The following is a 12,472-nucleotide window of genomic DNA, read 5'->3' as shown; positions in this document are numbered from 1 at the left end:
TCCTACCATAATGCCCATTCATTGACGTTAAGCTGGTCCCAGTTTCTTACAAATCTCTTATTTCTTTGGATTTATCTACTACACCCTCACTGTGTTGTCATTTCTTATAAGCTGGGCCTGCCCAACCTGCTTATAAAGCCTCTCTTCAGACATGTGCCAGATGCATGAAGTAGAGGCACATCTTTTAATGGAAATCTGCGCTTCAAAACAACATATGAAGAACCCAATTGGCCCTCCAATGTAAATTCCTCTCATTTCACATTCTCTCAGAAACAGTGCAGTTTACTAACCACTCCTTCCTTAGAGGAACTCAGTAACTGTGAAAAAATTTTGTTCCGTTTCAAAACATTTCAGTACTTACTAATTCCAAAGATCTGAACACCATGTAGTTGTGGCATTTGGGGAATTAGCCCACTCAGGAGAGAAACTGTGTTTAGGGTGAAGTGAGTTGGATCATACTTCGTAAAGAAACTTGCCAGAAAATATAGAATTATTGGAGAAATTGTGAGAAACTTCTGTGAAGATGTAAACTGTACTGCATAGCCCAGTTGTTCCCAGTGAGTTAGCAGTCTTAATTTACCCTGGTCTGGAGTTTCAAAAGGTGTTCCTTTCACTGCATGCGAAAAGACATACATGCCCAAATTATGTATAGTATTTGTTAAGGTCCAAGCAACAGGAACACTGAAGAAGGAAATGCTGAGTAAGACAATATGAAGCAAGCCAACTCCTAATGCATATGTCAGCCACATACCCTGGCTGTTCATTACACGGGTATTTGGATTCACCTCACTGTGGGCAACTCCAACATTCATGTTTGCCTGGCTGCCCCACTCTTGGCCACTGGCAAGGAGCTGGACCAGCCCAACAGCTGTCCTTTTTTCTTTTCTTTTCTTTTTTTTCTCTTCTCTTCTCTTCTCTCTTCTTTTTCCTTTTCTTTTCTCTTCTTCTCTTCTCTTTTCTTTTCCCCCTCCCCTCCTCTCCTTTCTTTTTTTTTTCTTTCTTTCTTTTTTTTTTTTTGTAGAGACAGAGTCTCACTGTACCGCCCTCAGGCAGAGTGCCGTGGCGTCACACGGCTCACAGCAACCTCTAACTCTTGGGCTTACGCGATTCTCTTGCCTCAGCCTCCCGAGCAGCTGGGACTACAGGCGCCCGCCACAACACCCGGCTATTTTTTTGTTGCAGTTTGGCCGAGGCTGGGTTTGAACCCGCCACCCTCGGCATATGGGGCCGGCGCCCTACTCACTGAGCCACAGGCTCCTTCCTCTTTTTTCTTTTTTAAAGACAAACGCTCACTCTCTTGCCCAAGCTAGAGTTCCCTGGCATCAGCCTGGCTCACAGCAACCTCAAACTCCTGGGTTCAAGTGATCCTCCTGCCTCAGCGTCCTGAGTAACTGGAACTAGAGATGCCTGCCAAGACACCCAACTAATTTTTCTGGTTTTAGTACAGACGGGGTCTTTCTATTGCACAGGCTGATCTTGAACTGCTGAGCTCAGGCAATCCAGCTGCCTTGGCCTCCCAGATTTTAAGATTATAGGCATGAGCCACCATGCCTGGCCCTCCAATTTTCAATTTATGCTGATGCTTGTGTCATGTGTTAAAATCCTTTTAGAAACTCCAACGTGTCATGCAATTGCAAAGCGTCATTGCTGCTTGTCTGTTAGGTGGGCAAGGTGTTGTGCTGTGGGCTAACTGAACCTACCCACAAGTAGCATACATTTACTAGGAATCTAATTAATGTTGATGCAGAGAAACACATGGTAAAAGCCACAAGAACAAGATAATAACATGCCATGAATTCAGATCTATTTCATTCCTGTCTTCCAGGAATCAACAGGTCAGACAGGAGGCTTTTCCAAATTTGCACTCTAAGTTGTCATCATTTCTGTGTTAATTTCCCATTTCTTCTCCCACAAGTTTTATACAGACTTAAAACAACACAGACTTAATGGAGGTCAGTTCTGAGGGTCAGAAATCCTACAATGGAGGTATCAGCAGGGAGTTCTTGGGGAGAATCTATTTCCTTGCCCTTTCCAACTTCCAGAGGCCATCTGAATTCCTTCCTTGTGATCCTTTCCTCCATCTTCGGAACACATGACCATAATCTTTGCTTCTGCCATCACATCTTCTCTGACTCTGATCCTCCTGTTTCCCTCTTATAGAGACCCCTGTGGTTATGCTGGGCCCACCTGGCTAATTCAAGATAATCTTCTCATCTCACGATCCTTAACTTAATGGAGCCTGCAAAGTCCCTTCTGCCACGCAAGGTTAACATATTTACGGGTTCCTGCAGATGAAGATGGAGACATATTTGAGGATCCATTATTCTGCCTATCATAATTTTTCATCTCTCTACCCTGGAGAAGCCCTTTCCCTCAGTCATCTGCCGACTCCTTTCCCTGTGGCATGGCTCTAGGCTTTCTGTTTATATTCCTGTATGGTTATATAGGAAACTTTCCCCTCCATTTGTTGTTTTTCTGTTTCACTTTTAGTTAGGGGCCTCTCAGGATGAAAGGCACTATCTCAGTCTTCAATAGTACAGAGTTCTCTAACTTTCAATGTAAACTAACAGACCCCTGGGGAGTCTGTTAGTTAGGCTCCTTTTAGTCCGAAGATATCTGTGTCTAATTCACAGTAGAATTTCAGGAATGAAGTCGGATAAATGTGTTATGTTATCTCAGGGATGTCTTCACTTAAAGAGGGACTCTGACAGAATCAATGCCTCAAGCAATTTTCTCAAAGGTTGGCTATTTGCAAACTGTCTAGAATTTTTGCTATATCCCTTTTCACTCTTCTGTAATTTAGCTAACAATTTTCTTGGAATTCATTTACATTCCAAATTTGCAATGATATCTGAAAAAAAATCTTAGATTAGGCATACTAGTTACTTTGCCCCCAACTAGATGTTGAAATAAACACAAAAATACTAAAATCCTCTCTCAGGTGGTACAAGATGTCCAGGCACCATGCATGCTCTGGGAAACACCTGAAAGTAACCGCATGCTGACATTTCAGGCAGTGTGGAAGAACGCAGGAGACACTTTTAGTTGAACCAAAAAGTGTGAATATTGGAAGACAATTTCCACGAGCCCTCAAAGCACATCTACCCATCTGTCTGCGTTTTAGCCCATTCTGTGCCTTCTATCACATTTCTATGGATGACATATCTGTACAACCCTTCCATTTATACTCTGGATCCCATACCTTCTTATTGCTAAAGGTCATTGCTCCAGCAACGCACCCCCCCCCCGCAATACACATAGTTTAATTTCCTCTCTTACTGGGCAATTCCCATCAGCATATGAACGTGATATTATTTTTTCCATCATAAAACAATTCTCTTGACCCTACTTCCCCCTCTACCTAATACATCCATTTCTCAACTCCTGTGTACAGAACAGTTCATTGAAAGAAGTGTCTAAACCATTTGACACATTTTTATCACAGTGGTTAACATAGCCTTTCCGGCGTTATCTCAGTTACTGTGCCAAAACATTTACATTCTACATTTACCAAGTTTCGCAAATACCCCTGTAATATGCACCACAGGTATGAAGCGAGTGTATGATACCCCATGATCATATCAATGTATACAGTTATGATTTAATAAAAAAAAAAAGAAAGAAAGAAGTGTCTATACTTCCCAACTCCAATTTCTCTCTCCTCTTTCTCTTGTGAACAAATTTTAATTATGCTATCACCCAACCACTCCATCTAAACTGCTTTTGCCAGGACCACCTTCATGTTACTAAATTCAATAGACTAGCCTAGGTCATCCTCTTAGATGACTGAGCAGAAGCATTTGCCATCATTGATCACTGTCGCTTCTTGAAAACCCTTTTTATTTCCAGCACTCTCTTGGTTTGTCTCCTACCTCACTGGCTCCTCCTCAGTCTCTTTATGGTTTTTTCTTCATCTCCCCAACCTACAATCATTGATGCTCTCCAGGGCTCAGGCCTCAGACCTCCTTTCTTTATATATTACTTTTATTGGACGTCCCATCCAGTGTGATAACTTTAAATATCATTTATGTGTTGATGACACCATAACGTACGTCTTCAATTCAGACCTCTGCCCTGAGCTCCAGACTCATACATCCAGCTGTTTGACATCTGCTCTTAGATGTTGTGGTAGACAGACTTCTAACATGAACCCTGTAATTCCTGCCTCCTGCTATACATGCTCTGTATAATTCCCCTTCCCTTCCTTGGGGAGTGAGGGTAAGACCTGTGAATATGGTGGATGCCGCTCTGGTATTTAGGTTGTTACATGGCAAAGGTGAAGAAATTTCTGCAGACATAATTAAGATCCCTAATCAGAAGTTAATTTTGAGTTAACCAAATGGAAAATTATCTAGGGTGAGCCTGCCCTAATCAGGTGAGCTCTCTAAAGGGTGATCTAGAGATCAGAGATTCACTCTCTTGTACCTTCAGACAGCAAGCTATCATGAGTTATATAGCTACAAGGAATGAATTCAGCTAACAACTGTGTGAGCTTGAAAGGAGAAGCCTTTATAGCACTATTCACCACACCACCTCACATGTTATACCTATATTTATGCCTCTCTCTATAATTTGTTTGTCTGCTGCTTCATCCCCCCATGTAAATTCCCAAGAGCAGGGATTTTTCTGCTTTGATTCATTGCTGAATCCCCCAGTGACTTAAACTCTACCTGTCACATAGTAAAGGCTAATATATATTTGTTAGATGAATAAATGAATTTTATTTATTGAATTTTATATGTTCCCCACAACCACCTACCTCTGCTGCCTATTCTTTCACCAAATTCCAGCATCACAGACTTCTGCCCCTTGTATTGAGACAAGAATTCACTTTTCACTCTCAAAAATGATGTCCTGAATGATAAGCCCCACCATCACTGAAGGCGTTTCAGATAATCAGAAAGTTATCATTCTTGGCAGATATCTTGGTTTGGGGGCCAAATGGCCCTGGATAGAAAGGCTGGCTCTGCCCCATTTTCCCCTCTGGAGGGTGAGAATATTGTCTGCAATCATAGGGTTGCTGTGGACTGAAAACAGGCAAGTATTTCTTATACCAAGAACAGTTACTGGCATAAAAGCGGCATCATACTATACACACTCCTGTGTAACTTGCTGTCTGTGTGGTTTTATACATATATCCTTACACATTGGTCCTTTAATTTCTGTAGGATAGATTCCCAAAGTGAAGTTCCTGGATCTAATGGTATGTACCTTTAAAAAGTTAGATGGAGAGGGAGGGGGGTGGGGCCTTGGTGTGTGTCACACTTTATGGGGGCAAGACATGATTGCAAGAGGGACTTTACCTAACAATTGCAATCAGTGTAACCTGGCTTATTGTTACAGTGCTCAATGAATCCCCAACAATAAAAAATAAATAAATTAAAAAAAAAAGTTAGATGAAGTGGAATTCTTTTCTTTTGTTTTTTTTTTTTTGCATTTTCTTTTATTAAATCATAGCTGTGTATATTAATGCATGTATGGGGTACTGTGTGCTGGTTTTATATACAATTTGAAATACTTACAACAAACTGGTTAACATAGCCTTCACCACACTTTCTTAATTATTGTATTAAGACATTTATACTCTACACTTAATAGATTTGACATGTACCCTTGTAAAATGCATCATAGGTGTAGTTCCACCAATTACCCTCTTTCCACCCATCTTCCCCCCTCCCCTCCCCTCCCCTCTGCTCCCCCTTCTCTTCCCTCTTCATCTTGGGTTGTAGTTGGGTTATAGCTTTCATATGGAAGTGTGGGTTTCACAGTAGAGCTGAGTAAACCATATATTGGTTTCATAGTAGAGCAGAGTACATTGGATACTTTTTCTTCTATTCTTGAGATACTCTACTAAGAAGAATGTGTTCCAGCTCCATCCAGGCAAACATAAAAGAGGTAAAGTCTCCATCTTTTTTAAGGCTGCATAATATTCCATGGTGCACATATACCACAATTTATTAATCCATTCGTGGGTCGATGGGCACTTGGGGTTCTTCCATGACTTGGCAATTATGAATTGGGCTGCAATAAACATTCTGGTGCAAGTATCTTTGTTACAAAGTGATTTTTGGTCTTCTGGATATATACCTAGTAGAAGAATTGTAGGATTGAACAGCAGGTATAGTTTTAGATCCCTAAGTGATCTCCAAACTTCTTTCCAAAAGGAAATTAGTTTGCATTCCCACGAGCAGTGCAGAAGTGTTCCCTTCTCTCTAAATCCACACCAACATCTATCATTTTGGGATTTTGTGATGTGGACTACTCTTACAGGAGTGAGATGATATCTCAAAGTGGTTTTGATTTGCGTTTCTCTGATGATTGAGGACAATGAGCATTTTTTCATGTGTCTGTAGGCCATTTGCCTGTCTTCTTCAGAGAAGTTTCTATTCGAATCTCTTGTCCACAATGAGATGGGATCACTTGTTATTTTCTTGTTAATACATTTGTGTTCTCTGTGGATTCTTGTTATCAAACCTTTATCAGAGACATAACCTGCAAATATCTTCTCCCATTCTGAGGGCTGTCTGCTTGCTTTACTTACTGTGTTCTTGGCTGTGCAGAAGATTTTTAATTTGATCAGATCCCAGTAATGTATTTTTGTGTTGCTTCAATTGCCCAGGGGGTCCTCCTTATAAAGTATTCCCAGGCCAATTTCTTTAAGTTTCCTCTGTACTTTCTTCAAGTATCTTTATAGTTTGATGTCTTAGATTTAAGTCTTTTATCCAGTGAGAGTCAGTTTTTGTTAATGGTGAAAGGTATGAGTCCAATTTCAGTCTTTTACAGGTTGCCAGTCAGTTCACCCAGCACCATTTGTTAAATAGAGAGTCTTCCCCAACTGAATGTTTTTGATAGGTTTATCAAAGATCAAATGATGATAAGTAGCTGGGTTCATCTCTTGGTTCTCTATTCTGTTCCATACAACTACCTCCTTGTTTTTTGTGCCAGTGCCATGCTGTTTTGATCACTATAGATTTATAGTATAGTCTGAAGTCTGGTAGCATGATTCCTCCTGATTTGTTTTTATTTCTGAGTAATGTCTTGGCTATTTGAGGATTTTTCTGATTCCATATAAAATGAAGTATTACTTTTTCCAGGTCTTTAAAGTATGACAGTGGTGCTTTAATAGGGATGGCATTAAATCTGTATATTGCTTTGGGTAGTATGGACATTTTAACAATGTTGATTTTTCCCAGCCATGAGCCTGATATGTTTTTCCATTTGTTAACATCTTTTAGCTATTTATTTTTGAATTATTTTCTTAAAAGGTTGTAATAATTAATATTCTTTTATTTGTTTATTTATTTTTTTACTTTTTATTTTTTTATTTTCTTTTGAGACAGAGTCTTACCGTTTCTTCCTGGGGAGAGTACCGTGGCATCACAGCTCACGGCAACCTCAAACTCTAGGGCTCAAGCAATCCTTTAGCCTCAGTTTTTCTATTTTTAGTAGAGATGGGGTCTTGCCCTTAGACTCAGACTGGTCTCCAACTCCTGAGCTCAAGCAATCCATCCACCTTGGCCTCCCAGAGTGCTGGGATTCCAGGCGTGAGCCACTGCACCCAGCTGTAATGAATATCTTTGTATAGGAATCTCTGCTCCTTCTCAGGATACATTCTTAGAATGGGAATTGCTGGAGAAAAAGATGGTTCTTATGGGGAAGGTAGGATTTCTGAAAAAAATTATGAAAATACTTTAATTCCCATTTGTCCATTTTGGGTTTTGTCATATTTGCTTTTGAGGGCTTTGCACAGACCAATGTACAGAAGAGTTTTTCCTAGGTTTTCTTATAGGATTTTTATAGTTTGGCTCTTACATTTAACTCTTTAATTCACTGTAAGTCAATTTTTGTATATAGTGAAAGATATGGGTACCGTTTCATTCTTCTGTGTATAGCTATCCAATTTTCCCAGCACCATTTGTTAAATAGGGTGTCCTTTTTCCGGTGTATATTTTATCAACTAAAAAGTTTCTGCACATCAAAAGAAATAATCAACGGAGTAAACAGACAACCTACGAAGTGGGAGAAAATATTTGAAAACTATGCCTCTGACAAACAGCTAATATCCAGAATCTAGAAGGAGCTCAAACAACTCAACAAGAAAAAAATAACTCTATTAAAAATCAGGCAAAGGACATGAGCAAATATTTTTCTTTTCTTTTCTTTTTCTTTTTTTTATTGAGACAGAGCTTCACTTTGGTGCATGTGGTAGCATGCTGTGATGTCACAGCTCACAGCAACCTCAAACTCTTGGGCTCAGATGATCCTCTTGCCTCAGCCTCCCAAGTAGCTGGGGCTACAGGCACCCCCGCCACAATGCCCAGCTACTTTTTTTTTTTTTTTTTTTTTTTGAGACAGGGTCTCACTCTTGCTCAGGCTGGTCTCGAACTCCCAAGCTCAGGCAATCCACCCGCCTTGGTCTCCCAAAGTGCTAGGATTATAGGTGTGAGCCACCGCACCTGGCTGAGCAAATGTTTTTCAAAAGAAGACATACAAATGGTCAACAAACATGAAATAATATTCAACATCACTAATCATCAGAGAAATGCAAATTAATACCACAATGAGATACCATCTTACACCAGTCAGAAAGACTACTATTAAAAAGTCACCTGTTTGGAAATAGGGTCTTTAAAAAAAGACCTATTGGTTTGGGGGCCAAAATAAAATAAAAAGTAAAAAAATAAATAAAATTAAAAAAAAAAAGAACTCAACAGATGTTGGTGAGGATGCAAAGAAAAGAAACATATACAATGGAATAATGGACACTGAAGACTCCAAAAGGCATATAGTGAGAGTGGGAAGGGGGATGAGGGATGAAAAATTACCTGTTAGGTAAAATGTACACTACGGGGTTATGGGTTCACTAAAAGCCCAGATTTTGTCACTATACAATATATCCATGCAACAAAGCTACACTTGTACCTCCTAAATATATTTAAAAAATGGACACCTGTAATCCTAGCACTATAGGAGGCTGAGGTAGGTAGATTGCTTAAATTCAAGCAATGGAGACCAGCCTGAGCAAAAGCAAGACCCTGTCTCCAAAAACTATCTGGGTGCCTGTAGTCCTAGCTATTTGGGAGGCTGAGGCAAGAGGATCACTTGTGCCCAAGAGTTTGAGGTGTCTGTGAGCTGTGATACCACAGCACTCTGCTGAGGATGACAAAGTGAGACTCTGTCTCCAACAACAACAATAATAATAACAAAATGGGTAAATAGTTGACAGTGATTCCATGGGTCCATGTCAATCTGAATATTTTGGAGTTTTCTCATTAAGTTCAGATCACCATGTTCTGCACCTTGGTAGACTGGTCCCTCCTACTGTGGTGACACCAAGTACCAATAAAATTGTTTATAGAGAACATTTTCAGTTTTCTCCACACAAATGTAAAAAGTGTACTTCTCTCTTTATCAATAGTCATTTAATAGTTACATACTGACTGGGAGAAAAACAAAATGAGAAGTTAAATTGCTTTCCCTGGCTCAAATCTGTGGGGATTAAAGGCTAATTTTATCACAGTTTTAGGCAAAAACAGGAAGCAGTACCTATGTGGTTTCTCTGCTACAGTGTCGTACCACCTTCATATCTTGCTAACATATGCTGGAGAAAATATAATAATAATAATAAAAGTGATAGTGATGATAGATACTATTGACTGGACAAAAAAGAACCTATCTTCTTGGTTAATTGCCCTAAATATTAAGACAGAAATTCACCTAGAAGGAGCATGAAGGAAAAGAGGTTACATTTCCTACCTGTTCTCTAGACTCACCCTCAAACCAAGCTCTTTTCCTATCGTCAAAGCTTTAGATTTAGCTGGGAAAATTGGTGATGGTTGACTCATTGATTTCCAGCCAATTTCCAGGACATTAGCAATGCTTAAGAGAATAGGCTCTGTGTTGTCATGGGAGTTGACTGGGCCTGGTGCATGAATCCTGGGTTTTAGTTCTGACTCTATTAACCTGTTATATGACTTTGGGCAAATTATATGGACTATCTGGATCAAAGTTTCCCATATTTAGTTGATTTCTAAGGGCCCTTCCAAGTCTCACATGCTATGGTTCTAAGGAAATAATAGAATTAGAAGTCTCCCATTAAAAAGCAGAGCTGGGAACAGATTTGAGAGTTGAGGTCAGAGGAGAGAAAGTGAGTCATATGAGAACCCTATTATGACCTAGGATATTTTAAGTTAGATTCTTAAGATCATTATGAAAAATATGCATTTGATTTACTAAATTTGCTGAATCTTTGCTAAAAATCATAGAACCGTATACGTACAATGGTGGGTTTTATGATATGTAAATTATATCTCAATAAAGCTATTAAAAACACATTTGATTGCCATTTTATCTCCAAATAATCATTGCTAAGGTGTATGAATTATGTGAACTGAGAGTCTGCTGATTTATACATGTGCATAAAAATGAGTGAGAGCAAAGGGACATGTTAATAATCTGGGGAGTTTTGTTGGCTCAGAGGAGCTGCTGGGCTCTGGGGAGATTGGTGGAACTAAAATGTCATTGTCTTGTCATTGTCTCAAGGGAGGCAACTATTGATTTAACTGACAACCCCTGTAATTATGGAACACAATACCTAGTTACGTTAATTAGAAAGGAGCAAGAGAGTGAAGCTGGAGGCCTGGCTGGCAGGGAGAGAGGAAAGTGGTAAGTCTTCTCTAAGGAGGGGCTGGAGCACTCAGGAAGTAGAGAGGGGGAAAGCTGAAAAGCAGATGGGAGGTGGGAACTAGTTTAGTGAGGTGAAGGCTATGTTAACCAGTTTGATGTAAGCATTCCAAATTGTATATAAAATCAGCACATTGTACCCCATAAATGCTTTAATGTACACAGTTATGATTTAATAAACAGTTTAAGAGAAGAAAAGGCACAATTTTTACTGCCCTGGGGTGCATGTTTATTTGATAAAGTCATGTACTAAAAATTATGTAAAAATTTTAAAGTACTATACTTCTAAACATATTTTTTTAAAACATATTTTTAAAAGGCAACACCAGCACATGGTAAAAATTCCAGTGATAAGAAATAATGGTATAAAGGGTCAGACAATGAAAAGCCAAGTCTCCTCTCTACCCTTATCACCCGCTCTCCTCTACTGGAAGTATCCACTATTTCAGTTTTTTGTGTATCCCTGGAGAGATATTCTATTATTCCTTGCATATGCAAATCTGTATGTGTGTGTGTATGGATGTTTGTATGTATTTCACAAATGATAGGACACTGTTCACTTTTGTTTTTACTTCACAAGCTATCTTGGAAAGCAACCCTTATCAGCATATATTAATCTGCCTCATTCTTTTTAAACGTCTATATAGTATTTCCTTGTTCTGTAATTTTATTTAACCAGTTCTCATTGAAGGACATTTAATTTATTTCAATGACACCTAGTTGACCTTCTTAAATTAAATTTCACCACAGAACAGTAAAACTAGTTCTTAACATAGTATTAGTGATGAAGATTTATTTTCTTTTTTTTTTGTTAATATACCAACTTGTTTTTTTCAGTAGCAGTAATAATCTTAATATCCCTAAGATATTTTAAAACAAACCCTGTATTTTGATGATGCAGTAAAACACAGCAAGGAAATTCAAGTACGAATCACTTCAAAATAGCTGATTTGCCCTGGCCAAAAAGTCTGCCAGGCAGGCTGACTGGGGTTTCTACATATTCGAGCTCCAATATGGATGGGAAGTTTAAACCTTCAAGGATTTTTCCTTGAAGGAGAAGAATTCAGAGAAGTAATAGAAAAGAGTGGGAAGTTTTCTGGGTCTGGAGTTCCAGCCCTGGTTTTGTCATTAACTGACTATGTGACCTTTGGTAAGTCACCCCCCTTAGAGGTTTTGTTTTCCTCATGTGTTAAATAGGGGCGGAAATGCAAACTCATAATGCTGGTAGAAGAATGGGGTGAGCTAAGGGAGTCACAAAAAGTGCTTTACAAATGTTAATTATGAGTATTGCCCTAAGGGATTGAGACATAAATCCAGAATAGTTTGAAGCTCCTGCTAGAGTAAATACACACATGAGCACGGATTGTAACTTGAAAGCTAAAAAAAAAAAAAAAAAAAAAAAGCCCAAGAAATGATCGCTTCTCAATTAGATATTTATTAATCCAGAACTCAGCAGAGGACAAGGTAACCCTTTTTGAAAAAGTTCCTGTAGGTCTACAGTTTAAATATCCATCCTTGCACAAAGGATTGGAAACCATACTGCTATTCTTTTTTTTTTGTGTGTGTGGTTTTTTGGCCGGGGCTGGGTTTAAACCCGCCACCTCGGCATGTGGGACTGGCGCCCTACTCCTTGAGCCACAGGCACCGCCCCGCATACTGCTATTCTTGTAAATAAATGTCTTTTCCCCTTTATAGTTCTCTACATTACAACTCACTGACCAAGGGTGTAAGTGCCTATTTGCCAGTCAGAGTGAACAAGATTTGCCCCCTATTTAGACAGGCCAGTACA

General features: G+C 39.3%; 1 protein-coding gene across 1 annotated transcript; it reads right to left on the bottom strand.

Annotated features, from left to right (window-relative positions):
• Positions 1 to 350: 350 nt before the first annotated feature.
• On the bottom strand, positions 351 to 812 carry LOC128578126 (ORM1-like protein 1). The gene has a single exon (XM_053580583.1). The coding sequence runs from the start codon at positions 810 to 812 to the stop codon at positions 351 to 353; it is 462 nt and encodes a 153-aa protein (XP_053436558.1).
• Between the last annotated feature and the right edge of the window lie 11,660 nt (positions 813 to 12,472).

The sequence above is a fragment of the Nycticebus coucang genome, chromosome X (assembly GCF_027406575.1).
Source record: "Nycticebus coucang isolate mNycCou1 chromosome X, mNycCou1.pri, whole genome shotgun sequence".
In the NCBI taxonomy this organism is placed as follows: Eukaryota; Metazoa; Chordata; class Mammalia; order Primates; family Lorisidae; genus Nycticebus; species Nycticebus coucang.
The sequence above is the reverse complement of the archived record's forward strand: the minus strand, read 5'-3'. Positions and strand labels throughout refer to the sequence as shown.